Source organism: Camelus bactrianus, chromosome 5, assembly GCF_048773025.1.
Source record: "Camelus bactrianus isolate YW-2024 breed Bactrian camel chromosome 5, ASM4877302v1, whole genome shotgun sequence".
Classification (NCBI taxonomy): domain Eukaryota; kingdom Metazoa; phylum Chordata; class Mammalia; order Artiodactyla; family Camelidae; genus Camelus; species Camelus bactrianus.
The window spans coordinates 38,651,218-38,679,174 of record NC_133543.1 but is presented as its reverse complement, the minus strand read 5'-3'; the positions used below and the strand labels follow the sequence as shown (position 1 = coordinate 38,679,174).

General features: G+C 33.3%; 2 protein-coding genes across 12 annotated transcripts in view; one reads left to right on the top strand and one right to left on the bottom strand.

Moving 5' to 3' along the window:
• PRPF40A (pre-mRNA processing factor 40 homolog A) overlaps positions 1–20,929 on the top strand; it is a 47,409-nt gene extending 26,480 nt beyond the window's left edge. For 2 of the 8 annotated variants that reach the window (XM_010967871.3, XM_045504950.2), the window contains exons 7-27: positions 82–192; positions 1,595–1,715; positions 1,959–2,012; positions 3,647–3,671; positions 4,206–4,580; positions 6,641–6,749; positions 7,245–7,309; positions 7,629–7,793; positions 8,618–8,726; positions 9,581–9,731; positions 10,538–10,671; positions 13,079–13,193; positions 13,352–13,455; positions 13,561–13,677; positions 13,988–14,125; positions 14,407–14,502; positions 16,566–16,652; positions 16,748–16,844; positions 16,931–16,992; positions 17,629–17,760; positions 18,907–20,929. In XM_010967871.3, coding sequence (XP_010966173.2) covers positions 82–192; positions 1,595–1,715; positions 1,959–2,012; positions 3,647–3,671; positions 4,206–4,580; positions 6,641–6,749; positions 7,245–7,309; positions 7,629–7,793; positions 8,618–8,726; positions 9,581–9,731; positions 10,538–10,671; positions 13,079–13,193; positions 13,352–13,455; positions 13,561–13,677; positions 13,988–14,125; positions 14,407–14,502; positions 16,566–16,652; positions 16,748–16,844; positions 16,931–16,992; positions 17,629–17,760; positions 18,907–18,999 — 2,460 coding nt within the window. In that variant the 3' untranslated portion in view covers positions 19,000–20,929. The remainder of the gene's footprint in view (positions 1–81; positions 193–1,594; positions 1,716–1,958; positions 2,013–3,646; positions 3,672–4,205; positions 4,581–6,640; positions 6,750–7,244; positions 7,310–7,628; positions 7,794–8,617; positions 8,727–9,580; positions 9,732–10,537; positions 10,672–13,078; positions 13,194–13,351; positions 13,456–13,560; positions 13,678–13,987; positions 14,126–14,406; positions 14,503–16,565; positions 16,653–16,747; positions 16,845–16,930; positions 16,993–17,628; positions 17,761–18,906) is intronic. The other 6 variants (XM_045504951.2, XM_010967872.3, XM_074363668.1 and 3 more) reach the window with 3 other exon arrangements.
• Positions 20,930–25,435: 4,506 nt separating this feature from the next.
• The window catches only part of FMNL2 (formin like 2), a 367,782-nt gene continuing 365,260 nt past the window's right edge, over positions 25,436–27,957 (bottom strand). For all 4 annotated transcript variants that reach the window (XM_074363666.1, XM_045504947.2, XM_010967870.3 and 1 more), the window contains one exon: positions 25,436–27,528. In XM_074363666.1, coding sequence (XP_074219767.1) covers position 27,528 — 1 coding nt within the window. In that variant the 3' untranslated portion in view covers positions 25,436–27,527. The remainder of the gene's footprint in view (positions 27,529–27,957) is intronic.

Sequence of the window (27,957 nt, the reverse complement as noted above, 5' to 3'; positions counted from 1 at the left end):
TGCTTTCAAACTAATGATACTGATATTTGCTGTCAGTGGTACTTAAATAGTTTACATCTTTTTATAATTGTTTTTCTTTAGAAATCAATGTGGACTGAACATAAATCACCTGATGGACGGACCTACTACTACAATACTGAGACTAAACAGTCTACTTGGGAGAAACCAGATGATCTTAAAACTCCTGCTGAGGTAAAATTTTGAGGGCTGGAAATTATGAGTTTAAATAGATTGGGCCTTTTTTTCTTTCTTTTCTTAAGGTTTTTATTGGTTATTTGACTTCCCAAAGAATAGTACTGCCTTTATCAGAAAAGGATGCTACAAAGGCCTTGAGAGGAGAAGAGCGTTTTATACAGACACACCAATCAGCAAAACACAAAATTCATTCCCTTCTATGGACAGACCAATTTTATTTACTGACTTTGCACCTGCTCAGGAACCCTTGTCAGGTGGCATCAATTTAAGAATGGTCATTGAAAAAGTAAATTGAAAGGACAAAGTACTTTATTTCTTCTTGCCCTTTATTTTTTAAATTCACATTTCAAACTGTTTTCCTTTTTATAGCAAACCTGAGTGATTTCGAATGTCTTATACTGGGTTCTTAAAATTTTCCAATGAGGTTGGGGTAATGGATATGAAATTAAATTAGAAATACAAAATACTTCCATCTTTTAGAATGGGAAATTCTGTCTTTGGAAAATGCCTCCCCCTAAAAAAAGTATTATATTTCATTTTATGTTGTAAACTTTACCGTTCAAAATATATGAATATCAAAGTAAGACTGAAGGGATAAACTGAGTACAGAATATTGCATGTGGTTTAATTAGGAACTCTGGAGTCCTAAGTGAGAGTTGTTCTGGCATTTCAAGGTGTATTTGAAGGTTTTTCCTAGTTGGCAACATACCTTTTTTTCCTCCTTTTAATTAAGTATTTGAAGAGGGAAAAATATTTTTCAGGCCACCACACTAATATAGAACAGCAATATTTGAGAGGAAGTTGGTACATACTATAATTTTTTTATTTATCCCAATATTGACATAGATATTTGCCCAAGACACTGACTAGTTTTGAGTTTTCAGTAGCATTCTGATACCACCCTAATGGGTTTTGTATATTAGGTTTTTAGTATATCATACATGTATTGCATCCTTACATAAAGTAGTTCATAAAGGTTTATAATAAGTTGCTTATGAAAATTAGATCTAAGCATGAAATCTAAATCAGCTTTGCTTTCTCCCAAATTTATATTTTTCCTAATTGTGTTAGTGTTTGTGAAATACAGGTGGTAGTTTTTACCTATGATGGGATGTAAATGGCAAGAACACGTAGGATTTGAAATTCGGATGGACCTGGTGGTTACCTGGTTTTGAATCTTGTCTCTGTGCTTTAATGGATATATTATCCTAGACAAGTATAATATACTCAAATAATTTAACATCACTTAGTAAGTATCTTATAATTGATAGCTTATATTATCACCGTCTCGCAAGCTTTAGAATTGTGTAGGTTGATAGTATCTAGTAAAAACAATGATGTGAATGATGAAAATTACTAAATCTATTACTGTTAATTGAAGATTTTTATTTGATTTTAGCAACTTTTATCTAAATGCCCTTGGAAGGAGTACAAATCTGACTCTGGAAAGCCTTACTATTACAATTCTCAAACAAAAGAATCCCGCTGGGCCAAACCTAAAGAACTTGAGGATCTTGAAGGTAAAACAGGAAAAAAATAATTTTTAATGTTACTTTTTTACATACCTGTGTCATTCACATTGAAACAATCCTTCATAATTAGGATTGTTCAAACAAAGGCCTTATTTTTTTTTTTTAATTAAGTGATGAGAACGTTTTAAATGGTGTAACAGTTTTATGGGCTCTTATTTTTTTTGTTGCTCTAGATCTCAGTTCTATAGATTTTAAATAGATTTTTATTTGATTTGATTCCATTGAAACTAGGATACCAGAATACCATTGTTGCTGGAAGTCTTATTACAAAATCAAACCTGCATGGTGAGCTGCTTTGATAATTCATTTTCTGTCATTATTTAACATTTTTAGAGTATGTCACTAATGTTCACTAACAATAATTGGATAAATCTGCAGTGAGAAATCTCTAATTCAAGGAATTAGGGTTATATTATAAATGAGCTTGAAGCTTTTAATGTTATACTTTGACTTTTTTTAAACAAAAAACATTATTTACCATTGGAAAATTGAACCAGGGGCATCATATACAATATTTCTAAGGACAACTATAAGTGTTTGTGCATACATGGAATATGTGACTTAAGTCATTGAGCAGATGACCTTGAACCTTGAACTCTTTGAACTCTTATTAGTTTAAATTTTGTTAATATTTTGTCAGACTATACGTTTAATGCTGATTTTATTTTTGCACAATATTGCAAAATAGTGTTTATGTTTGTTATGGGAGAATTAAAGTAAATAAAATATCATGCCTCACTTACAAAGGGATGATTTTCCAGCATCCTCAAACTGTTCAGAATACCCCTGAAAAATCTAGAAATACTACCTAATATAAAACCAAGGACTTAAAAATAGCAGAGATTATGAGTAAGTGAGAATTTAGTCCTTTTACTCTCACTTGTAATAGAATCTGGTGTCATAAACTATCAAGTTAGACACAACAGACTGTAGGAGAATGGGACTTCATAAAGTAGTCTGCCATGTGTAATGACATCTAACAGAAAAGAGAGAATAAAAAATTTTTGAAGGCATTGTGGTCTTGTCTGTTTTACCTTTTTTCCTGTGTCATCCTCATTAGCTTAGATGGTCATTGTATCCAAAAAAATTAATTTCTATTAGTAACAATTACCCCTTTAGTATGTTTTGTCAGCCAACAACCCTAAACAGATTTTCGGAAGTGATTTCCTTTAAAAAGGGCTAAGTTTTAAAAATACTTTCATAGAGTTAAAGCTTATATTATCAGTTACCTAGAGCACCTCATTCCCTAATAATGGTAAATAAATGAGAGTTTTGTTAACTCTAAAGAAAAATTTACTTTAGAATGAGAGCTGAAATATTGAGTGCAAATCTTTTAAGTTCAACTTAAATTTCTATACTAGCTTTGGTTTCTATACTAGCATTGGCTAATAATAATATTGTAGATAGGTAGATTCCCAGTTCATTCATGTAAGTAATATCAAGCTCATTTCTGATATAACCCTATTACAGATAGTTGGTGTGTGTAACTATCTATCTACTTGTCAATGCTAGTATATATGTTTTGGAATTTTATAACATAAATTAATCCCATTTTGAATTTAGTATCTTTTAAGAACAATCATAGTTTAATCCCTGGGGAAAATACTATTCCAGAATTAAAGCAGATACTTTTAGGGAGTTTTTGTAGTAGCCAACTGCCTTTGAGAAAGTAGCATTATGGGAAGAAGCTTTCCTAAAAACTGCTGTTACTTAAGTTTTTTATTCTTTAATTGCTGCCCTGGAGCTTTGGAGCAGGCATTTGCTCTGTAAAAGTAGTGGTGGTGGTGGTATAATTTTTTTTTAAGGCTGCTAAATTTTATCTTGCTATATGGAACTTTTATCTCCTTTTAAAGTTTGTTTTCAGTGATTGTATTTAAAAACTATGTAGTACGTAACTTTTCTTTTTTCCTCTTTAATAGCAATGATCAAAGCTGAAGAAAGCAGGTAAGCAATTTTGGACATCAATACTTACTTACAAATTTAGTGTCTGCTATAACAACATCCTTGTTTTAACTGTCTATATAAATAATATTTAACATGGGGTAGGCCTAGTGGTTTGATGTCTTTAGGGGATTAGGGGCAAGGAGAGGAATATTTTCTCAAGGTACACACATGATGCTTTACTAAACAGTGATTATTTGAATTTGGACTGCATCCAAACAAATTAAGACTGTTTAGAGAAAAGTCCAAAATTTGAGTTAATTTGGGAAGGGCAGTTAATGGGCTTGTGGAAATGCAGAGTGTTGTGTGAGTGCCTGCCATACATTATCACAAATGTTTGCTGAATTAAAGTAATCCAGTTTTATTCTGTGGTTTTCTTTCTTTTTTTTTGAATTGCTTAATAGTTTGGCAGCACTGCTTCTTTCCCCTTTTAATAGTTTCTCTTATTCATTAGATTTTATGATAATGAAAAACTAGCTTTATTTGGCTTGGTTATTCATAATGAAATGACTAGTTTTCTCTTTTTTAAATACATAGTAAGCAAGAAGAGTGCACCACAACATCAGCAGCCCCCGTTCCTACAACAGAGATCCCCACCACGATGAGCACCATGGCGGCCGCAGAAGCGGCGGCTGCCGTCGTTGCGGCGGCGGCGGCAGCGGCGGCGGCTGCTGCTGCGGCCAATGCTGGTGCTTCCACCTCTGCTTCTAGTACTGTCAGTGGAACTGTTCCAGTCGTTCCTGAGCCTGAGGTTACTTCGATTGTTGCTACTGTTGTAGATAATGAAAACACAGTAACAATTTCAACTGAAGAACAAGCACAACTTACTAGTACCCCTGCTGTTCAGGATCAGAGTGTTGAAGCGTCCAGTAATACTGGAGAAGAAACGTCTAAGCAGGAAACTGTAGCTGAGTAAGTTAAGTAACTTTGTTTTAGTAACTTGCAAATCAGTACCAGACTTTATGAATACAAGAAATTGCCACTTCAGTCTGTAGCCGTTAAATGTTTAAATTCTTTGAGAATCAAAACATAAACCTTTAGATAATGGATAATTTTTGAGATTGAGTTTTGTGGAATTATGCTATCAAACTGTTACAGAACTAATCCACAGGTTTAGGAAGCAGGCTTGGGGATTCCATGAAACTTGATTTTAAAGGGATGCCAAAAACCTTGGTAATCAAAATGTATCATATTGTGATGCAGTATTTTAAATCAAAATCAATGCAAAAACTCAATGATTAATAAAACTAAGTTAAGACAGGATCAGAATTACTGATTTTCTGTTTCAGTCTCAAATATGGCCTAGCACTGCAGGGAAGTGCTATAGTTTGATATTCAGCAATCAAAAATCAAGATAACTGTTAGTGAGATTAAGTTGAAGGTAAAATAGCTGCATCCCTGAGTTTACAGTTTGCATGTACTTGTATGATCTGGTGATATTCATGTGACTGCTTTATACAACTGTAAAATATAACCTTGAACTATGCATCTTGATTTTAAAGATGTCCACATATATTTTTAAAAATGTTAATAACTACGATGTCAAGATCCAAACATGATCACTCATCTTAATATTTAAGCGTACTGCTTTCATCTCCCTACCTCCTTTTATAAACTTGTTTATTTTTTATATACATTTCCAAAGTGAAAATAGCTTTATAGTTTTTTCTGATGTTTGGAAATTTAAAGATCTGTCTATATGGTATATTTGAAAGGCATAAAGGAGTGATAGTTATTTTGATTATATCTTTCTGCCTTTTTTCTCTGCACTTAAAATGTATGCATATTTTAAACTTATAAATATACTGCAGACATGAGTACAGATACATCCCACATCATGTTGAATGGTGGCATGTTATTTTAGTATTAACATATACATAAATTTAAGTGTTCTACTGATTGACATTTAGGCGTTTTGGAATAATAATCGTTTACTCTTTTTATGCTTATTATATTTTTTCACAATAACTTGTTTTTCACAGTTTTAAAAACAAACAATTGTTTCCTGCTTCCTGCTTCCTGCTTCCTGTTTCCTTATTATAGTGCCTAAGTCATCATAATAAGCTTTGGTTTTAAAAATTACTTCCATATAGATCATTTACAGCTGGCAATTTTTGACTGTGCTCTTTACAGTATTTTTGATAATTTTAAATACATTTCACAAAGTAAGGTTACTTGATTCAGTTCAGATGGTGTGAATATGTTGGTATTTGTTGTTGTTGTTGTTAGTATGCACTCCAGTATCTTCCCCTAAGCATTCAACTTAAAGGGGGTGGAGGGGTTGTTTGTTTTTGGATTTTTCTGCATTCTTTTTATATAGAAAGAAATGTTAAAGATTATACAACATTTTCATATAGAGCCCCTAAAAAAGTATAGCTGATAATTCTTGTGTGTATTCTTCAAATAGTAAATAGTTTGATTTTGTGGGTCATATAGTCTGTCACAATGACTCATTCCTTTGTGGTAGTAAACAGTCAGCCATGATCAATATGTAAGCTCATGAGCAGGGCCATGTTTCAGTAAAGCTATATTTATGGAAATTGGCAGCCAGGTGGATTTGGCCTTGGGTCATAGTTTGCCAACCCCAATTTAAATTGATCTCTACGTATTTTTTATATTTTATGAACACTTATCCAAATCCTCATTTATTAAGGCACTAATATAAGGACATTGAATAAGATTTATCAGCCTTTTGAAAGTATTAAGTTACGGACTAGTGGAACTAGTGTTCCAGTGTAAATGTTTATTTTGGCTTTTTTACAAGGTCTTAATAACTGAATGTTACAGAAAAAAAACTGTTTTACCTTTATTTTTTATGTTCCAGTAAATGTGACTTATATGGGAGACTTTATTCTAAAATTGTCCAATTTTATCTCAACATCAAATACATAAATAATAATTAGAACATTATTTTCCTAAATGAAGCAGTTGTTTATTTAAATTACAAATATAACATATGAATTTCTCTCTAGTTTTACTCCAAAAAAAGAAGAGGAAGAAAGCCAACCAGCAAAAAAAACATACACTTGGAATACAAAGGAGGAGGCAAAGCAAGCATTTAAAGAATTATTGAAAGAAAAGGTATTTATATTATAGATTTTTCATATGACATATAATACATATCTAATAGCGGAAATTACCCTTTAATGCAATTAGTGCTTTGATGCTTTTATTAAAAATACTAATCTTATAAACTGTTGTCACCGAAAATGAGCTAAATTTGTCTTGTTTCTATTGAATTTCTTTTGTGAAACTGACTTTTAACCAAAAAAAAAAAAAAAGTACAAGGTACTTACATAGCACAGGTTTTTTATTCATAACAATTGTTTTATCCTCTAATCAGTAGTCTTAAGAAAAAATACTCGTGCTGTTTAAGTTTCAGTTTAAGTTTTCTTTTTTAGTCTATGTATATTACACAGATTTGCCTTGCTTCAATAAATTATTTTTTTAGACCCTTCTCAAACTCTTGCAAAGGGAAGTGCTTGATGTTTGCAGTGAGTATTATACTTTGTTCCCTGTTGTGTGACTTTTACTGTATTTGTGCGAAATTTTAATTTTTCATTAAATGGTTTTCAGCGGGTACCATCTAATGCTTCATGGGAGCAAGCTATGAAAATGATCATTAATGATCCACGATACAGGTAATACTTTAAATTTTTTTTCAAATTTACTTTTCACCTTGAGCTTAGTAAGCCTGGAAAATTCAAATTGTGTAAAATAATATAAATTTTCACTCCCATTTTCTTCTGTTATTTTGGATACCAGTAATAAAGTTGTTTTATGTCTGATAGTACAAATGTTAGTAGAATTACTTGTAAAGTAGAAATTTTTCTCTGTAATCATTTATCTTTAATAACCTACTGAAGTTTTCTGAATTTCTGAATGAAATCTGTTGTTTTTTCAAAGTACTAACAGTTGATCATCTTGCCTTCATTTATTCTTACATATTTTTCTATTTAGTGCTTTAGCAAAGTTGAGTGAAAAAAAGCAGGCCTTTAATGCTTATAAAGTCCAGACAGAGAAAGAAGAAAAAGAAGAAGCAAGATCTAAATACAAAGAGGCTAAGGAATCCTTTCAGCGTTTTCTTGAAAATCATGAAAAAATGACTTCTACAACTAGATACAAGTAAGATTTTTAGTGATGATAATGTATGATTGCTACACTTTTTCTGTGTCATACTTTTTGCCAAGTCTAGTAACTAATCCAGAGTTAATGCTTATTAAATAGAGCTATGATTGTGAATGTGGCAGTTTCATAAGGTAAAAGATAAGTCAGTAATTAAATGTGGAATCTGTAGACTTTGAGTTCTTGACTAGAACAAAATGGGGGAAAAGATTTCACTTAATAATCAAAGTTTGACTCATTTCTCCTTAATATAACAATCAAAAGTTTTTGTATTTCTGGAATAGAAATAGGCTACTTTCATTATGTATAGCATTTTGAAAATTCACTTTTATATAGCACTCTTTATTTTGGAGTGCTTTATTTAAAATTGTTGATAACTCAGTATTAACATTTTTAGAATAGGCTATTATGTTCATTTTCCCTTTGTGTTTTCTTATTTTCCTCAGTTTTACAGAAAAGCCTTAGTGAAGAACTCTTCATTTCTTTAAATAGCCATATTTTATCTGTTAACTAAATTTCTAACAGTTTTTTGAAGTCTATAATTTAGTTCCATGGGCAGTTTGATAGTCTGTAGCTAACCTGAGAAGTAGAGATAGTCTTAACAAAACACCTTACTCAGTTGGAATTACCCCTCTATATCTAAGGAGAAATCAAGGCCTAAGCTGTTATTTTTCTTAATTATCCAAAAGTTTTCTTTTATAATATAGTTATGAACTAAAGAGTGGAAAAGAATAGTGGTTTTAAGTTTAGTATAAAATTAAAGTCGTTTAAAATTAATTTTTATTGTATAATGTCGGGTAACATTTACTCTTTTTAATGAATAGAAAAGCAGAGCAAATGTTTGGAGAGATGGAAGTCTGGAATGCAATATCAGAACGTGATCGTCTTGAAATCTACGAAGATGTTTTATTCTTTCTTTCAAAAAAAGAAAAGGTATTCTTCACTCTTATTGGTATTTTTATATAAAACAAGATGTTTCTTTTTTCTAATTGAGTTACTTTATTACATGATCCATTTTTGTTGTTTTATCGACTAGTTTATATGGTGCAGCAGAGCTGTTTATTAGAAGTTAGGCTTAAAAATAGCACCTATATAGTTAAGTATTGATGTGAACAAAGTAGGTAGAGGTTTATGCAACTAATACTTAAATTGTCATTAATTGGCTGTTTTATGCCCACTTTGAAGAATACCCTTTTTTCTTAGCTCATTAGGTTTAAAATATACTCAGTATTTTTACTTACTATGCATTTATTTGATTCTTTTATCAGAATGGCAGTAAAGTGTAATTGTTACCATGAAATGTATTTGTAGGACAGTATTTTAAAGCACCTCTTTTGCTCATGTCTGTTTTGTTATGCACTAAGTTGTGTATTATGCAGTCTTTCCAGGAGACTTATAGAAATGTCAGTATTATTAACAAAAATTTGACAATAACTGAAAGTTATTGAATACATTAGCATTTACCCATTATGTGATTTATCTGCAGTAACTTTAGTTTAGACTGTGTCTATAATGCATTGTGGAAAGAGATTTTGTAAGGGAGCTGGGGAGAGGGAGAATTCCAGATTCTGGCTTTAGAATAGAGGTAAAAAAAAAATAGAACTTAAGTACCAAGCCAAGAAGTTAGGGAAGAGCACTGGAAATGTCAATAGTGTTGGTATTTAAAGTAATTGGGTAACGTTTCAAATTTGGTAATCAGTTAGAATGTGGAGAAACATTCACTAATTGCTGTTCAGATATAATACTTTCTTTGAACTTTAAAATATACTTTCATACTTAAAATTTAGGAGCAAGCAAAGCAGTTGCGAAAAAGGAATTGGGAAGCCTTGAAAAACATACTTGACAACATGGCTAACGTAACATACTCTACTACTTGGTCTGAAGCCCAGCAGTATCTGATGGATAATCCAACATTTGCAGAAGACGAGGAATTACAGAGTAAGAATGATGACTAAGTGGGAGATAGTACAAAAAGTAGTCCAGCCGTGAAAAATGCTCTTTTTTTAATGAGATCAGAAACTGAATTTTATATAATTGTCCATTCCTGAAATAGTGTTTCATGTGCTTCCAAATAGGATATTTCTTTCTAATTGAGTTTTGTGATTCAGGACAAAATATTTTTCTCAAAATCTGAAGTTAGCTTTATCAGATAATCCTTGAAATATGTTTATTAGGTTAAGCCTGAAACTGTCCTTTGCCATTATATGTGACTTACTGGGAACCAAATTAATGACCACATTTTACTCATGCTGTTCTCTCGAGGTTAATGGCTTTAGAAATTTACAAAAGGCAAAAAAAATGCATTAGCATCATTTTACAGTAAGCTTCAGTAGGTTCTGTCTTTTTCTGACCTACCTGGTTGGTTTTTAAATTATAACCTTCTTGATTACCCCTCTGAATACCATGCTGCAGTAGATTTGAGATAAGGCCTAGCATTCTATACTTTGAAAAGCTCCTTGGGTAATTCTGATACTGCTGACAAATTGTGTCATAATAATTTTATTTTTATTGTGTCATATGCATTGTCTTTGTTTCATCCTTGGATTCAGAGTATCTTATTTTAATGAGGTCATTTTGAAATTTTTCCTTAAACATTTCCTATTTAGATAATTAAAAGTCATATTTGAGCTTAAATAGAAGTATTCTGGTAAAATGAATTTGAATTTTGTAGGAAGTTACTTCAAAAAATTAAACTGTTCACTGTTACTTGACATTTAAATTTTTTTTTAACTGAAAAATTCTAGACATGGATAAAGAAGATGCATTAATTTGCTTTGAAGAACACATTCGGGCTTTAGAAAAGGAAGAAGAAGAAGAAAAACAGAAGAGTTTGTTGAGGGAAAGGAGACGACAGCGTAAAAATAGAGAATCTTTTCAGGTAATTAAAAAAAACTGCTTTCTAGCTTTATTTTATAATGTGGCTAGTGAGCTTTAACAGTGATAGAAACAATTTGGAGAATGCTGATCTCACAGATCATTAACTTGGGCTTTGCACAGGATCCATACACATTTAGCTCTTAAGTTCTACAGTTAGTTATGAATACACTCAAGGAGAGTAGCCATTTCAGATTAGGGGAACATAAACTGTAGCAGACTTGGTATTCAGAGTGAGTCCTGATAGATAATGCTTCACTTGGGAAAGAGGAATAATATGAGGGAAGACTGAAAGTAAAATGTGGGATGCGTCATTGATACTAATTGGTTATTTTTGGCTCTAGAAAACCATAGGGAAGGGTGTGGTATAGTTATGAGGATGGGCCATAATTTCTTAAATACTATACAGAGGATCTAAAATTACATATACTTTATATAGGCCAGTGGCTTATTTTTACCTCCAGGTATCACTTTTATACTCTCAGTAATGGAGACTATCATGGAGCAGTGAATTTTTACATTTTATATTTCACCAGATTCCCATTTCAATAATAATATAGTAGTTGGAATTAGCTGATTGCTTACATTTAAAATTTATAACCTCTTAATTTTTATGACAGCCTTATCTTATGAAAGTAAGTACTGTTTTTGTCATGTCCATTTAAATAGTTAAGGAAATGGGCTCAGAGAGGTGAAGTACTTGCCCAAATTCAACTACTGAGTAGTGGAGCCAGAATTTGAATCTGTGGCATCTTTTAATTATAGGGTCTCTTTCATTAAACATTGTATTAGGCTAAGCACTAAGTTACAGTGGCTTAAATAAGTTTTATTTCTTGAAAGAACAGTTGTTTGGTGTAGGGTAGAATACCTTGTCATCCCCTAAAGCAGTGGTTCTCAAAACTTAGCTTGCTTTAGATCACTTTAAAGTGCTTTTAGAAAACTCCCCACTGTGCCAAAGATCATTAATCATCTTAAACGTCACAGCCAATAGCATTATTTCAGTCCTAATTCTGTGTAAAAGCTTAACATTTACTACTGTTGATGGGTTCCTTTTATTATCTTAGTGGTTTCCCGAGGGATCAATTCAGAGTATTATTAAAACCAGGGATTGTTACCGCACCCAGAATTTGATTCGGGTCTCTTTTAATTCATTTTACTGATGTTCTGAATATGCCTTTTGACAGGAAGGATAGTAGCAGAGAAAAATTACTGAGCTGAATATCTGCAGCACAACCAATTTAACATGGTAACACCGCCTATATCAATAGTGATCAGAAACCATGCCAGACACATGCTAATTGGATATAAAGCCATATTTAAGGCTTAGCTAAAAGACCTTTGTGGCCTTTACATTAGGATTTCTTCTTCACATTTCTTTAGTCCTAGTAGTATTGAACTTTTTGTTATATTTTCTGTGGCCCAGATTTCCTTATTTTTATTGTATTTTATCATATAGTTCTCCTTATTTTAAACCATTGCAAATTCTTCATAAGAGATATTAAATCAATCAATATTTTTAAAATTTTATTTTTTTGGTAATATTCAAAATAAATATTCAGAATATAACATTGTGTGTTATATATGGCTGGCACATCTCAGTTCAGATTAGCCATGCTTCATAATACTTACAGAAGCTACATTTGACTAGTGGCTACCATACTGAGCAGTGCAGGTACAGGAATTTTAGGAGCAGAATTTGTACCGTAATTTTTTATAGACATTTGTTTATAGGATTAACTCCCTAAGGATTTGGGGAAGCAGGAAATGTGGAACTTGCTGAGGACTAAAATCCCAGTATGTTGCCCTGAAGGTCAGCAAATAGTAAAAAAGGGCAAAGAGGAGAAGAAATTGGAGTGAGAATATAAAAATTTAAGTTATAGTAGTACTGTGAAAGAAAGGAAATAGGTTTTGAAATTAGATATGGGGGTTGAGTCCTACTCCCCAAACTATTAAATGTATCACTTTGGTAAAATTTTGTATCTTCCTCTTAGAAAATAAAATCAAATTAAAAAGAAAATGCCCAGAACACATTAGGTATTATATTTTAAAACTTTAAACATGATTACATATTCTTTAGCTTTTTCATTTGAGATAATATCCAATGTTTTGACTTTATTTGCACATAAATTTTTAAAATGGAAATGATGATCTACCTTAAAGGTCAGTAAACCAAAACTTGGAAAGGTAATTACTTTTTCAAGGGTTTTTTTCTCTAAAAGTACAAAATAATTTTTTGCCAAATAGCAGATTTTACTTTCATCTAAGAGCAAGTATTCTTTAGAAGAGTTTTAAATGTTCCGATGTTTTTAATGTGTATTTTCATCTATGTTAAACTGTTTTTCTAATGTCCTTGAAGATGGCTTTTCAGTATATAATGGGTTTATTTTGTTACTGTTGTCCCCTTCCCCCAGATATTTTTAGATGAACTGCATGAACATGGACAACTGCATTCTATGTCGTCTTGGATGGAGTTGTATCCAACAATTAGTTCTGACATTAGATTCACTAATATGCTTGGTCAGCCGGGTGAGATTCTTTTCTTTCCTAATTTGTAGTTACGAAAGTTGAAATGGGACAGAGGGAAAGGTGGTTGTGTTGGGGGGAGGGGGAGTGCTTTCTTTTGTTTTATAAACAAAAAAAGTAATTGCAGCTCTTTGATTAGAGCTAGCTTTTGACTTCTTTAGTTTTTTCATTAGGATCAACTGCACTTGACCTTTTCAAGTTTTATGTTGAGGATCTTAAAGCACGTTACCATGATGAGAAGAAGATAATAAAAGACATTCTAAAGGTAAACAGTATACTTGCTATTAAGTGTTCCTCTGGAGTTTATTTTTAAAAATACTGTATTCCTTTGATTTATGTTATTAATATTAACAAGATTTCTATTTTTTAGGATAAAGGATTTGTAGTTGAAGTAAATACTACTTTTGAAGACTTTGTGGCAATAATCAGCTCAACTAAGAGATCAACCACATTAGATGCTGGAAATATTAAGTTGGCTTTCAATAGTGTAAGTTATCATCTTTATTGCTGTAAACAGATTATTAGTACAGTTTTTAATAATGTATGTAGGCCATTCAAACAAGGGAATAAGAATAGGGCTTTACAGACTAGTGGACAGTCTTCCAGGGTAAAGTGTAAAAGAAAGTGTATTTCGGTGATGCTGATGTTATGCTTCCTTTGCTAAAATTAACTGGTGTTATAAGTTGGCCCTTAACTTACAGATGATGGGAGAATACTTACAGAATAATGAATTATTTCAGTTAATTCACAAATTACAATTGTACTATTATAACTAATTAAATATGATTTTTAAAAAGTTACTAGAAAAGGCAGAAGCCCGTGAACGTGAAAGAGAAAAAGAGGAGGCTCGGAAGATGAAACGAAAAGAATCTGCATTTAAGAGTATGTTGAAACAAGCTACTCCTCCAATAGAATTGGATGCTGTCTGGGAAGATGTATGTATACTACTAAAATTTTTCTAATAAACTGCTTCCTTTACAACTGAAGATTTAAGTAATTTCTTTCCCATTTTATAGCCTGTAGCCACAAAGATAAGCTGAAATTATTTGAAGAGTATAAAGTCAGCTTGACTACACTTAGGAATACTACAGGGAAGGAAATAAAGGCTTTGAGAGGAACTGGGCTGTCACAGTTTTTGCTTGCTATGATACCTTTTAGTCGTGTTGGTATACTTTTCTATGTATTCACACATTTGTTTCCTATCTAAATTTTTCAGATCCGGGAGAGATTTGTAAAAGAGCCAGCATTCGAGGACATAACTCTAGAGTCTGAAAGGAAACGAATATTTAAAGATTTTATGCATGTGCTTGAGGTAATTTTATTATTCTCCTAAGTGGCTGAAATATTACAAAATATATAAAAACAAACAAAAATTGAAGAATTTAGAATGATCAAAGTGTGTTTCTTAAATTACACTGCTTTTATACAAAAGTATTTACTACCTGGGATGGCATTCTATAGAAACTGCTTTTAAGTGAAAGAAACTAAGCTTGCATGGAAATAGAGATTTGTTTATGGAGACTATTCCTACTTTTTCATATTTTTACAATGTTATAGAAATTCAGCAATTTAGCAGTCACATGGAATGGCTAGTAAACCTGAAGAGAACTTAAAATCTTATAAAAGCAGATAGAAAACAACTTCTAAGCACATTTCAAATACTATACTACGTTAGACAGGGGTGTTCTTTAAGTGGAATAAGGTAGTAAGTTTTTGTTAAAGTAATGATAAAATTGCCAGTTGCTCTGTTAGCTGAATTAAGGGTATTTTGATGAAGATTTCAGGTAGGCACTTGTAGATAGTAAGTATGGTTAATTGACCAGTAGTTACCGAATAATAGTATTTGGTGCCTATGTGGGCCAAGAGCTGTTCTAATTGTTTTACACATGTTACATATATGAACTTAATGCTGACAACGACCCTATGAAGTTATAGATGAGCAAACTGAGGCAGAGAGAGAGCAATTTGCAGGGAAGGGATTCCAACCCAGGTGGTTTGACTCAAGGGCCAGTGCTTTTAACAGATATGCTGTCAGTTATAAAGAAATTGATACTTTACAGAAAAGCTGAAAGCTAGCACGTACTTAATAATAGAGTGTTGCATGGTCATGGGGTATTGCAGGTCACTTAATACACTGTTGACTATTTCATTGGATTTATTTTTCTTGAATATCGATGTTGACAACAGTTAACATGTACCCACATGTATTGTTTATAGTTTCCCAGCTGCCTCTCCGTCTACTTCTGTTGGTCTCTAGATCTTTCCTACTCAAAATATGTTTCATATCAGCATCTGCATTACCTGGAAGCTCTTTAGAAGTGCAGGACTTAAGGCCCCTTCGGCAGAAATCCTGCATCAGAATCATTTTAACAAGATTTTCAGGCACTAAAATGTACATTTAATTTTGAAAAGCTCTGTTCTAGGTAGTGTCTTAACATTTTCCCCCAATTCAAGAATCTTCAATAAGATTCATGACCTGTGCTGAGAGTCAAGTGGTGAGGTCATAAATGGAGCTAATGATGTAGCATAGGGAAGGGCTGAACATACTGGAATATGTTTTGGATCCCAGTAATCTGGGCCTTGAGGAAGAAAGGGAGAAGAATTGGCATTCAGTGACATAAAAAAAAAAAAAAATCAGAGTCCCTTTACTAGATTTTTCATTTCCACTTACTTGTAAAGTAAAACAGTTTTCAAAGCCTTAGATATGTTTGGAGACGAGGAGCTTTTGCTGCAGCATTTCCTATTTGTTACTAGCCTGGTAACTGAGTTAGTAAAAGAGTTAAAAGAGGTAACATTTCTCTTTCTGATTTCATTTGGATTAGTTACTAGATTGCCTTTGGATGTCTTAAGTTTGACTAGGAAGGGAATGCCACATGGGTTTAATCAAAGAATAGATTTTGCATTTAATTTCTGAGACCAACCTCCTGTATCTTAAAAGATAGTTCTGAGGTAGTTGTTTATCTCAGTGCTGAGCCCAGTGTGCTAACCAAAGCCACATTCACCAAATCATGTGTGAATGTAATTGTATTTCATTATTTCTGAAAGCAGTGGACTTTTCTAGAGATTGTGCCTTTATAAAGAAGGGTATCAGTTGTCTCTGCTGAACCCACACTATCTCACTGCTACAAAAAGTATTTATTAATATTTTTAAACATTGTTGTGTTTAGAGGTCTAAATGAGTGAGTACAGGATAGTTAAGGAACAGAAGAGAACATTTTAAGTGATAATTCTTTTCAGTTTCAAGAGGGGAATACGTCCCAGATATGCAAAATGAAAGCGGTTTTACTCTGAGAACTTATTTGTAAAGCTAGTTATTCTTTTATGATCTGCTCTGTCAAGTATAAACTTCTGAAATTTTTTTCTTTTCTCCTGTAGCATGAATGTCAACATCATCATTCAAAGAATAAGAAACATTCTAAAAAATCTAAAAAGCATCACAGGAAACGTTCCCGTTCTCGATCGGTAAGGAAGTTTATTTAAAAGTGCACCACATGTGTATTGAAAATTGAAATATTTGTTAGTATCATTACAAATTAAACTTTATTTGTATTATTTAGGGGTCAGATTCAGATGATGATGACAGCCACTCAAAGAAAAAAAGACAGCGATCAGAGTCTCGTTCTGCTTCAGAACATTCTTCTAGCGCTGAATCTGGTAAATGTATCTTTTAACTTGATTAAAATCATTGACACTTGGATGTCCTCAAATTCTGACTTTTTTTTCTTTTCATCCTGCTTTAGAGAGAAGTTATAAGAAGTCAAAAAAACATAAGAAGAAAAGCAAGAAGAGAAGACATAAATCTGTAAGCAACCTCTTAATTTTCATCCTGCATCTCGGCTTCTGCCCTTAAACTTCCTCAGTGGCTTAGAGCCTGATTTTCTATCTAGTCCTTTGTAGTCAGTGCAGGCCAGGGCACCTAAACGCAAGAGTCGTATAGTCTGTTCACCTTAATCTACCAGTGAAATCTTCTGGTGAGCTTTGGGGAAAAAAATAAACAGTGTTAAGATTCCCACTCTGGTTTTTTGCATTAATCTTAGAGAATGCCCCTAGCGTGTGTGTGTTTTATACTGATGTATTGCAGCTGTTGTTGAGAACCACAGTTTAAATGTCTACACAGCTTCTTCCTCTACTCTCAGTTCTCAAGATTCGTGTATCTTGATGTGTACCTAAGATTTAAATGTACCTTCATGTCTAATTTAGTGAAGCTCATAGTGGTATTTTACTCTTATCAGAATGTCAGTCATCCTTCCCATAGGAAAGACCATCATCCTTCTGTGAATCCTGGGAGTGTAGCAGAATCCTTGAGGTTCACAATTCAAATTTCACCACTCTAGGAACACATACCCTGTTATAATATGTAAATATTACCTACATAAGGATTTTTTAAAAATTAGAATGGTTTCTTCATCAAGATGCTTTTTTTTTTTTTTTTACACAGGACTCTCCAGAGTCAGATGCTGAACGAGAGAAGGATAAAAAAGAAAAAGACCGGGAAAGCGAAAAAGATAGAACTAGACAAAGATCAGAATCAAAACACAAATCACCTAAGAAAAAGACTGGAAAGGATTCTGTAAGTATTTATTTGGAATTCTTTCATACCTGTATTTTCAAAATACAAAAGTGTCATTTAACTGCCTTTCACACAAAATAGTTTTCTAACCTAAGTGATCATGAATGACCCAATTTAAGCATCCTAAATTTTATATTCCTTAAAAAAAAAAAAAAATTCTGTAGCTCCCCAGTAACTAATCATTAGAGAGGAGAGGTGAGGGCAAATGGATAGGAGGATCATATAAGCGAAAGCTACTATTTTAATATCAAATTACAAAATTAATCCTTAGTTTCCCATATGTGTGTGTGTATGTTTGTGTATGCCAGAGCGCAGTAACATGCCTTTTTCACCTTGCCATTCCTTCTACCAATGCTGTGGGCTTAGCAAGTGTAATACCGCTGAATCACCAATTGAGAGTTTAAACTGTATAGATAAACCCTGGTCCTCCCTCTGGATATTGACTCAGTGGGAATAGGGTGGAGGTTTTTGTTTTTTTTTAAAGCTGCACTGGTGAGTCTGATGCACATCCGTGGCGAGGAATGAATGTTTTCCTCTATGCTTACTTAGCAGCTTAATAGTTTCTTCCTGACAGTAGGTTAAGTGAAATCTGTAAAGGAGAAAGGAAGAGAGGTGAACTGTCTACTTTTCAAAGATAATTTTCTCACAGATAATGCAGTATTTTTATTTTTTAAATTTTTTTCCAGCCTAAGTGTTGTCCTGCTCATAAATCTTGAATGCTTATCTGGGCACAATAGTATGATTACAGCATACTACTTTTCTGTAATATAAAACACTTATAGGACAACCTAGAATCTGAAAAATTAACAAGGATATAATACCTAGGAATAGAACACCCAGCTTCCATTGAATGGAAACAAGATGTTTTACATTTATAAACTGGTATGAACTATTCTCCCTGGTCTACATATTAATGTAAACCAAGAAGTAAACAGAAGTCTCAGAATTCCAAGTATATCCCATAATATAAGCAAAGAGTACTTAGTTAATCCATTAACAGGCTTTTAGGAAAGAGGTCAGTCTTTAAATCCTGTGGTGTGTTTGTTTCTGTAGAAGAGAATCTATATAGGTTTTGGGTTCTTTTTTCAAAGTTTCATCACTATTTAACGTTTTGAGTACTGACTTCAAATGTAATTTTATTTTCAGGGTAATTGGGATACTTCTGGCAGTGAACTGAGTGAAGGGGAATTGGAAAAGCGCAGAAGGACCCTTTTGGAGCAACTGGATGATGATCAATAAATTATACCAAATATGTTTACAGTATGATTTAAAGTCTAATTCAGACCAGGGACTCTATTTTAAGTTCAGTTGAAATAACACTGGGTTTTAATTATATCACAGAAAAAAAAAAAGTGCATTTAAGTATTGTTATTGTGGACTTTATAAAAGCAAAGGAAATTGAAAATAACTTTTGATTCTGTATCAAGAATCATATTTTCCTACGGTCATAACTGTCTTTCTGTGACCCTTTCATAGGGCACTGCAGGATGGATTAAAGGTGGCAATTTTCTGATAACTGCAGATGTCTCTACTTTGTTCTAAAGTCTAAGTCATGAGGTGATTTGATTTACTTTATAGAAGTTGGATTTTGAAGATATAATAAAAAATTTTTGATATCTAGTAGTACAAAAAAAAGCACCAGCAACTGATAAAACTGCTTTTTTGTGCACTACCCGACTGGTAAAAGCCGACGTGATCTTTTATGGTGAACTCAGAAATGGGTGTTCTTAATGGAAACCTGGTAGACCCTTAACTGTAGTGGTGCTAATGAGCACTACTATAATAAAGCCACCATTATTTTTTATGAAACATCTGAATACATTTTAAAAAGGCTATTGTGAGGGCATTATTTTGAGGTGATGTTTAAAAAGTTAACATCAAATCAAATTGTAAATTAGTTTAAATATCTTGCCTTAAGGACCTACTAAAGAATGTGCCACCAAACTTTAGGTGATGGTTGCAATATCCTTGTCTAAAACAAAAATCATTGTTGACGTAAACAATTTAACAGTTGTCTTTTTTTTTTTTAATCCGATCTTTTCTCTTGCTTTTTTTCATTGAGGAAGTTTTTACCTTCCCTATTCACTGAGAAGTATTGACTTCATGGTACACATTCTAAAGCATTTCTGATTTGAATATTTTTGTACATTTTTTATCAATTATTAAACCTTCTCTTCTAGCGTGTACTAGTATTTATTTCTACTTAAACTGCTCAACTCTAAAAAAAAAATTGTATGATCACTTAAAGATTAAGATACTAAGTCCCTGAAATTTTGCTTCTTCTTACCCACAGAGCTAAGTTACTTTTCTTTTTTGATATTTAAGATTATTAATCAGTGCATTTGAGGCCCCTGTATTTGTTTTTGATCCATGAATTTCCTATAGAATACTTTAAGAAAGGCAATGGTTTGAAGCTAGAATACTCTTTACATGCTAACTTTTGAAGGTTGGTAATGTACTTTATACTATTTTCCTTCAGTGCAGGAGATTTTCTTTTTAAAGTAAATAAGTAAATTTTAGCACATAGTCTTTGGTATTATCTTAGGTGTTTTTTTTTTTTTAATTTTAGACATTTTGGGCAATCCTATTTTAAGTTAGGATTTAGAAGAATAAAAACTTCATTTTATTTTTCTTTCACCATCCTAATTAATTTGAAAGTGGGACTGACCAGGATGACTCTTTCCCATCCCTGCCTCCTGTATTTGAATCAAATCTAGCATCCGCTGTGGATGAGTGAGAGGGGAGGTTGTTTCTGAACTTCCCTCTGCTAAGTCATTTTTCTGCTGTGAAATATGACAGGACTTTGTGGAAAGTGAAATCCCTATCTTTAGAAAATGTGAAATAATCAATCGCTTGCTTCAGGTTAGTCTCCTATTGTATTAGAACCAAAACATTATAACAACTTTGGCAACAGGGAAGTTGCCTAGACTTAATTTTCAGAGGTCTCATCATAATCATAGTTAATATTGCTAATCATGTCAAACACTTGACATGGAAGTCAGTAAAACCTTTAAAATATGCATATGATATTGGCAAAAATACTAGTGATATTTCACAAGAGAATTTAGAATCTGTAAAACTTTGTTTTAATTACTTCCATGAATGATTTTTTAAGTAACTTTAAAGTTTTGATTCTTCTATTTAAATAAAAAGTTATTGATGTGTTTTAGCATGTCCTCAAATTAGATTTCTGTATTTCTTATAGAGACACTGTCTTACCACAACCTTAAATCCCTACAAGACAATACAAATTCAAGTTTCCTTATAGTTCACCCATGAAAGTTATCTGACCTAAAAGCCAGTGAAAATATTGCAACTCAAAATACAACATCCTTGTTATGAAAGATGTAACAGAAGTAACTGTAATCCATGTCTACTTGTAATAAACTCATCCATTGGCATTTAGTTGCCAGAAAGATACTATTGTCTGAAGGTACAAGTGATGGGAAGATTTTATTAAAGCAAGAGTTCTGAGTGAGTATTTTAATCCATTTGATTAGGTTTCTAAACCTTCAGTCTGGTAAAAGTTGAAATGTCTTGGAATGTTGGTTCTATTAAGAGTTGAACAGATAGGTTCAAAATGTGTTCAAATAAGAAAGCGTGCTTATTTTCAGATACACACAGTTAAGCCTCAGTCTCTTAGGTAAATGTTGAGGGCTTATCTTCCCTCACTATCATTAATATTAATGAACTCTTGGATTAAATTCACTACTACATTTAATATCATACTTAATAGTCAAAATCAAAACCTCAAATATTTGAAAGTTAAGTATGAATTCTTTGCACCTTTCCCACGTGTATTTAAGCAGCTTAATACTTTTAAATAAAAGCAGTGGTCCCACATTTTTTTTAAAGTAGTGACAGCATCTCATCATAATTATCCAAAGTATCTTCAGCATGTAGAGTATTCATGTCTTTCAATAATAAAAATACTTTATCCCTCCCAGTAAATTTGAAAATTACCGAAGTATCACAGCTGTTTTATCTTTTGACTTGCTAATTGGGCCTCATTTTATAGAACTATCAAATGAAAAGGATTAGCCTAGAATAAGGCGATCTTAATTTACAGTGGTAAAACTTCTTCAAACATCTGTGTACATTTTTCTGGAAAGAAGGTCCATAGTTTTCATTCATTTACCAAAGGGGTCTGCATCCTGTGTTCAGCATTTTCCTAGATGATCCTAGTTTCCCTCCAGTGTTAACGGTCAACTGAGTGCTGACTGGGCAGCCACTTTTATTTTTGCATCCAGAAAGGGGTAGCCCTTTTAGATTAGGATTTTTATTTAAGACTTGGATGCTATTTAAGAGAGAACTGTTTTTAAACAAATAGGACCCAGAGAGGAGTAATGAATGCTTTTTTATGAGTTTATAGGGTATTAAAGTATATTATGTAATTTAAATGTAAATTACAAAACTAAAGAGCTAAATAAACATTTCTAAAAGCAAAATAAGGCAAAGCACATTAATTCCTTATGTCTTAAATTAGAATTTTTCTTTTCCCTTGTATCTCTTAGTACCAAGTAGAATTTTCTTCTACATTCTCTATGTAAAACTGGACTCATTTTACATAAAAGAAAAGCAAAATAACAGTAATTTTCACTGAACTGAGTTCTAATAGGTTTATGGTCTCATTCTATAGTTCTGGTAATGGCATGTACCAGTCTAATAATTCTTACCTTCCTTATTCTTACCTTGCTCTTAAGTTTTTCAATTGTTTTGACTTAAATGGTGGTCAGATTCCTTGGGGGCGAGGATTTGCGTTTCACTCACTGCTGTATCCTGTGAATAGAATAGTGCCTGGCACATAGTAGGCATTTACTGAGTGAATGTAAAACGTTAGTTGACAGATGTACTCATCCAGCATCCATGGTACCCATCATCTGTATTAAAGGGCTTAAAAAAGAATTGCTGCAATAAACCATATAACTCAAAACTAAAGCCACATGCATAATTGAAGTGCACCGAAGAGAAATTCTAGTGACTGTACCTCAATCTTGTTACTTCATAAACGTCCAAAAGCTTGTTACATGAGAACATACAACTTCCATGTGGTTTTTGAACAGGAAAGGAAATCCCTTGTGAGGTTTGAAGCATAACTTCTTTCATATCATATATTACCATAGTAGGTTAGTAGCTTTTATTTGAAGAGCTAACATTTGGCTAGATCAGGGTTGACCTTTAAAGGTCCTAATGAACAAAAGAGCAAAATTCCTATCTAAATTCTAAGCTGAAAACTAATCATTTCAGGCTATTTTTGACAAAGGGGTGAATAATGGTGAGCTAGAAACTTAAAGGTTACTGGAGCGGACTTAAAAGGTGCGATGGGAAATGAGATGATTTTGCTCCAATTACCCACACACTTCCCCTTTGCCTTCCATTTCACTTGGTCTGTCTACCTGGCTTAAGTTCCTCACCTGCAGCAGATTTTCTGTGCTTTTTAAACTTGCTACATCAATGCTGCTTTCGTGACTCAATATGATCTAATAACAAGGCCATCTCATCATTGTTAGTGATTGGTAACTGTTCATCTGATGGTAATGGCCCTCAGTTTAAGGTTGATGTTTGCATTTCAAGGGAACTGGCTCACTCCTCACTCCAGTTTTCAGTCCAACTGTAGAGTGGCTGCCTAGTCACAGACTCAAACTAAGCCATTTCTTGATGCTGTTTTTTATCCTTCTTGCGGTATCTAAATGTGCTATTTATATACATCTTTATTTTTTGTTCCTGCCTGCAAACTTTTTGGTAGGTGTTGATCTTTTGCCTACCTCTACAACTAAAGACTTGTTCTGAAAGGTGAGTAATAGGGGGGATGTTTCTACTTTCTGTGTTTGTAATTGCCAGATTTTCTCTTCTGTTTATATATTGTTCTGATGTAAAAAAAAAAAAAAAAAAACCTCAGTTATATAAAAGACCTTTTGTAAATAAATACAATTTATTAGAAAAAATGGCATCTTTTACTAAGTAACTGGATTTGTGTCAACTTTTTCCTTTGAGCACTGTCGTGCAGCAGTTCTGTGCTATGAAATGAGATGCCCACCCACATTGTTTTCTCAGTGTAATACGTGCTTTTCTCTATAAAAAGTTAGTTCAAAAAGTTTGTCAATACTTACTTGTTCATGCATTTATTTCTTGCTTCAAATTTCTTCCTAGAAATAGATGGGGTATTAGTTTTCAAAGAAATGTAAGATCAATCCCTTTTTATGAAGTGGGCTGATAATTCACCTCTGCACATAAAAACAAGTACATTAGGGCTAAGAAGCATTTTGTTTTATCAAATTTAAAATTGAGATGTGAGTTATAAAGCTACTACTACAAAAGTGTATTTTACAGTGTAAAACTAGACCATTCTACACAATGCAGTATGTTGAACCTGCAGAATCAGTGATTGGTATTACGTCCCTTTTTATCTTCTGAGCAGTGCTGTGTCAGCAGCGTCACTGGGCGATCACTGCAGTGTCATTGCAGTGAATCTCAGTGGAGTGAGGGCTAGATCTGTGGTCACAAAGATTGGGAGTGGGAAACAAAGGGACTTAGGTCATTAGTAAATCTCTTTAAAAATAAGTGTTACTGTTTTATAGTGTCCTAAACCTAACCATACTCCGTCTCATTGAACTTACTACTGTAGTTTAGGTTTGAAAATGTTAATATTCTATCAATTCAGAAAGACCTTCTTTCCTTTACCATGAGGCACTTGTCGTGGTACAAAACAGAGAGTCTGCAGAATTTAACTTTTCCCTCCCACTTGATAAAATAAAGCTTCAACTAAGATCTGTTTTGGAGATACTGCAAATTTGGTTCCAGATTATTGAAATAAAAGTGAATTTTTTGGTTCCCAGTGCATATTTACACTATACTATAGTTTGTGAAGTGTGGAATCGCATTATGTCTTTAAAAAGAACAAAGTGCATGCCTCAACTAAATGATTTATTCCTTGAAAAATGCTAACGTGACAATGCAGGGTTGCCACAAACCTTCAATTTACTAAAAAAAAAAAAACAATCTGCAAAGTGCTATAAAAGGAGGTACGCCTGTACACTGTGTAACTGGTGCAGCAGAAAGAGCTCAGAACCGGAACAAGGACCTAATGCAACAATAATTACTTAAAAGACTTTCTTATACCCTTCTAACTTGTTTTCAAGCCCCCTAAGAGATTTTTAAGTGAATTACAAATTTTCTTGCTTCCCTTAAAGAATGTTAAATGAATGTACTAAGAAGAATATACTAAACTTTTCCAATGATTTGGAATTATTACAAATATTACTGTGTGTGTGCAGAGGGGGTCAAACTGCTTGTACATACCCTGCCAACCAACATGGCGGTTAGGTGCAGGGTGCCTCCGTGCAGTCCACGTGAGGCCTGCCTGTGTATACGAAACATTCTCATTAACAACAAATGGCAGTATCTCACCAAACAAGAGTGCTGTTTTTCTGGAAGGAAGAAAGTCAACTATGACTCTGGAGATGTATCACTCAATACTAAAAATCTATTTGGTTCCTACTTTCCATACGACAAGTGAGCAAATGTGTGTAGAGGGAAGGGCTTTTCTTAAAATGTGCTGAATATATTTAGTTATGGATTTAAGCACAAGACACCTGCTTCTAGATGATGAGGGTGGACATAAAACTGGCAAACCCCCCTAAAATATACCATTGAAAGACTACAACATATTACAGAATAGTAGTGTAAATAGTTTATTTGCTCAAATGCCATGAAAAGACCAGAAAAGTAACATGAACTGCTTTTATAAAACATTTCTAATATTGCTAAGAAGCAGACCCATTAAGAGACAAAACAGAAAAGAACATGCCAACATTACTGTCTATTTGTCAATTAATAAATAGGCAATAATTTTAACATGTATGTCCATCAGCACTGAGCTTTGGAAAACAGCTGCTTGTGGTAAAGGACCAGCTATTTGTGTTACATCTCATGGTCAAATTGGTTTTTTCATCAAAATGAATGTTAAGTCAACAGACAAAATCTTGGCATGTTCTTTTTAGAGTACACATTTATGAAAATGTGCTAGCAGGTGGCAGTTTAATTTTTCTGTAAATAGATACGCTAAAGTGAAATGTGGTAACTGATCCCTAAACTGTCCTTGTAGTTAAATATATATATTAAAAAAAACTATAAGTTAAAATAACATTCAGATTGTATAGCATAGGCTGATGCATTTTTAAACAATATTTACAATATTACCCAGAGGCTTAGGTGGGAATTAAAGAGAAGTGTAAAAACCATAAAAAAACTGCACCAATTTTATAGCAAAATATCTGTACATTTAAAAAGAGATATATAACTACACATTATCCAAGGAAAATGGGACCTTCACCAAGGAGTTCACATGAGCACAACATAAAATAAGAAATTCAGTGGTTAAATACTATACAATAATCTTTACAATTAATATATTGATGTAATGTACCAAGAAGGTAAGCCAGAAGCAGAATGTATATTATGAAAAGTACAAATTAGCTTCAGTCCAGTTTTCGACTTTGGAATGGATCGAGTGCCCTGCCAGAGAGGAAGGAAAAACAGCAGTGGCTTTGTTGGCCGTTTAGTCCCGTTACATACCATATAAGCTTAATCCCGAGGTGAGTATTTCAGCAATTTAACTGCAATTTCCCATAAAGTAACCTGGGAAATAACGAGAATTTCTTAGCTTTGATAAGTGATGCCAAATATATCTTCTCCAATCTACAAAAAGGAAAAAAACAAAAACCTGCGATTGTCAGAGGAGAATTAAGGCCAGGTTACTAACACTACGCTAGCAGAAGTAATCTGGAATGCTTGTTGATAGAGCTAGTGAACTTCTCCCTGGCTAGCAAGGCACTGATTTCTGTTCTCAGGATTGACCCATAATGGTCCTCAGAAATCCTAATACTGATTACTGAGATGTTAATTTTAGTGCTAATAAACACATCTGCAGTATTTTTAAAAAGCTGCCTCTAGCTGAAGAACACAGTACTGCCAATAAGTCTTGTACAACATCCGTGTGCCATTGTATCCTTGCATTCATTCATACCAATGAATGTCTCCCCCAGGGCATCGTACCCCAGCACAGAAGTAGGACATGAAACGAGAGCTGACTGACTTCTGTACCTCTGCAACAGCATCCTGTTTGTACTTTGCTGGGGCTTGGTTATAGACAGAAAGAGTTTATGGCGTGACTTTTTCCTTCTTCTATGTTGCAAGCCCTTAAAAATAGAGAAAGTTGATGGGTATGGTTGAAACACAAAATTAAGTACTTAAAAGACATCTCAGCAAAGGATGCCCACAGCAGATGCATCCATGTTATTTACAACTTATCAGGAAACCAGGGTGGGCCATCATGGGACAATCACAATGGCAGGTAATGAATATAATATGAAATTTCTATTTTGGTTAAAAAAATTGAATAACATACTGGTGTAAAAAGATACGTAATCAAATCAAACCCTATTGCTTTGATTAATCTGAGCAGGTACTTCCACTTTATAGGCACTTGTTAACAAAGGTTGAGAGAGCCCATCATTTTTAAATTCCTATGTGTTTGCTAAATCTGAGCCCTTAGAATATTTTATCTATGTTCAAGGCTGCAGTTAAATGGTAGCACATAAAATTCACGTGGACAGTTTCATTCATGCACACCCTCTATTCATACAGGCAGGTCTCAGGTTCACATGGTTATTTCGGCACCATTAACAGAACGCAAGTTCTGATCATCAAAGCGCCGCCTGACACTTCTCCTCACCGCATCGGCTCGTCTGTATGGTTGGTTTCTAAGATCTGTGGAGAGGAGAGCATCAATGAGAGAACTGCGACCTCTAGTATCATGTGTCTTAGCAAGACAAAGGCCAGCTGGCAGCCAATCAAAGCAGCTTGTGCAGAAGAGTCAGCTAATGGGCCCTTCAAACTCACTAAGTATTTGAGCCAAAGACATGTACACAGCCTTCAATATTTACAGTCAGAACAGGATGTAATACTGGTGTGATTCTGGATCTTTTAGAAAAACACATGAGTGGAGATTGTTTCTGTCACTGGCCAGAGTCTAGCTGAAGTCTTATTTTGAAACATTTCTTCCACTGGAAATAGCTGTTGCTTAGTTGTTTTTCTTTCTAGAAACCTGACTACCAACAACAATTGCAATGAATTTTAAACTGCAAAATTAATAAAACAGGCTATCCTGTCCTATCTTATCCGAAGTTTTAATCATAT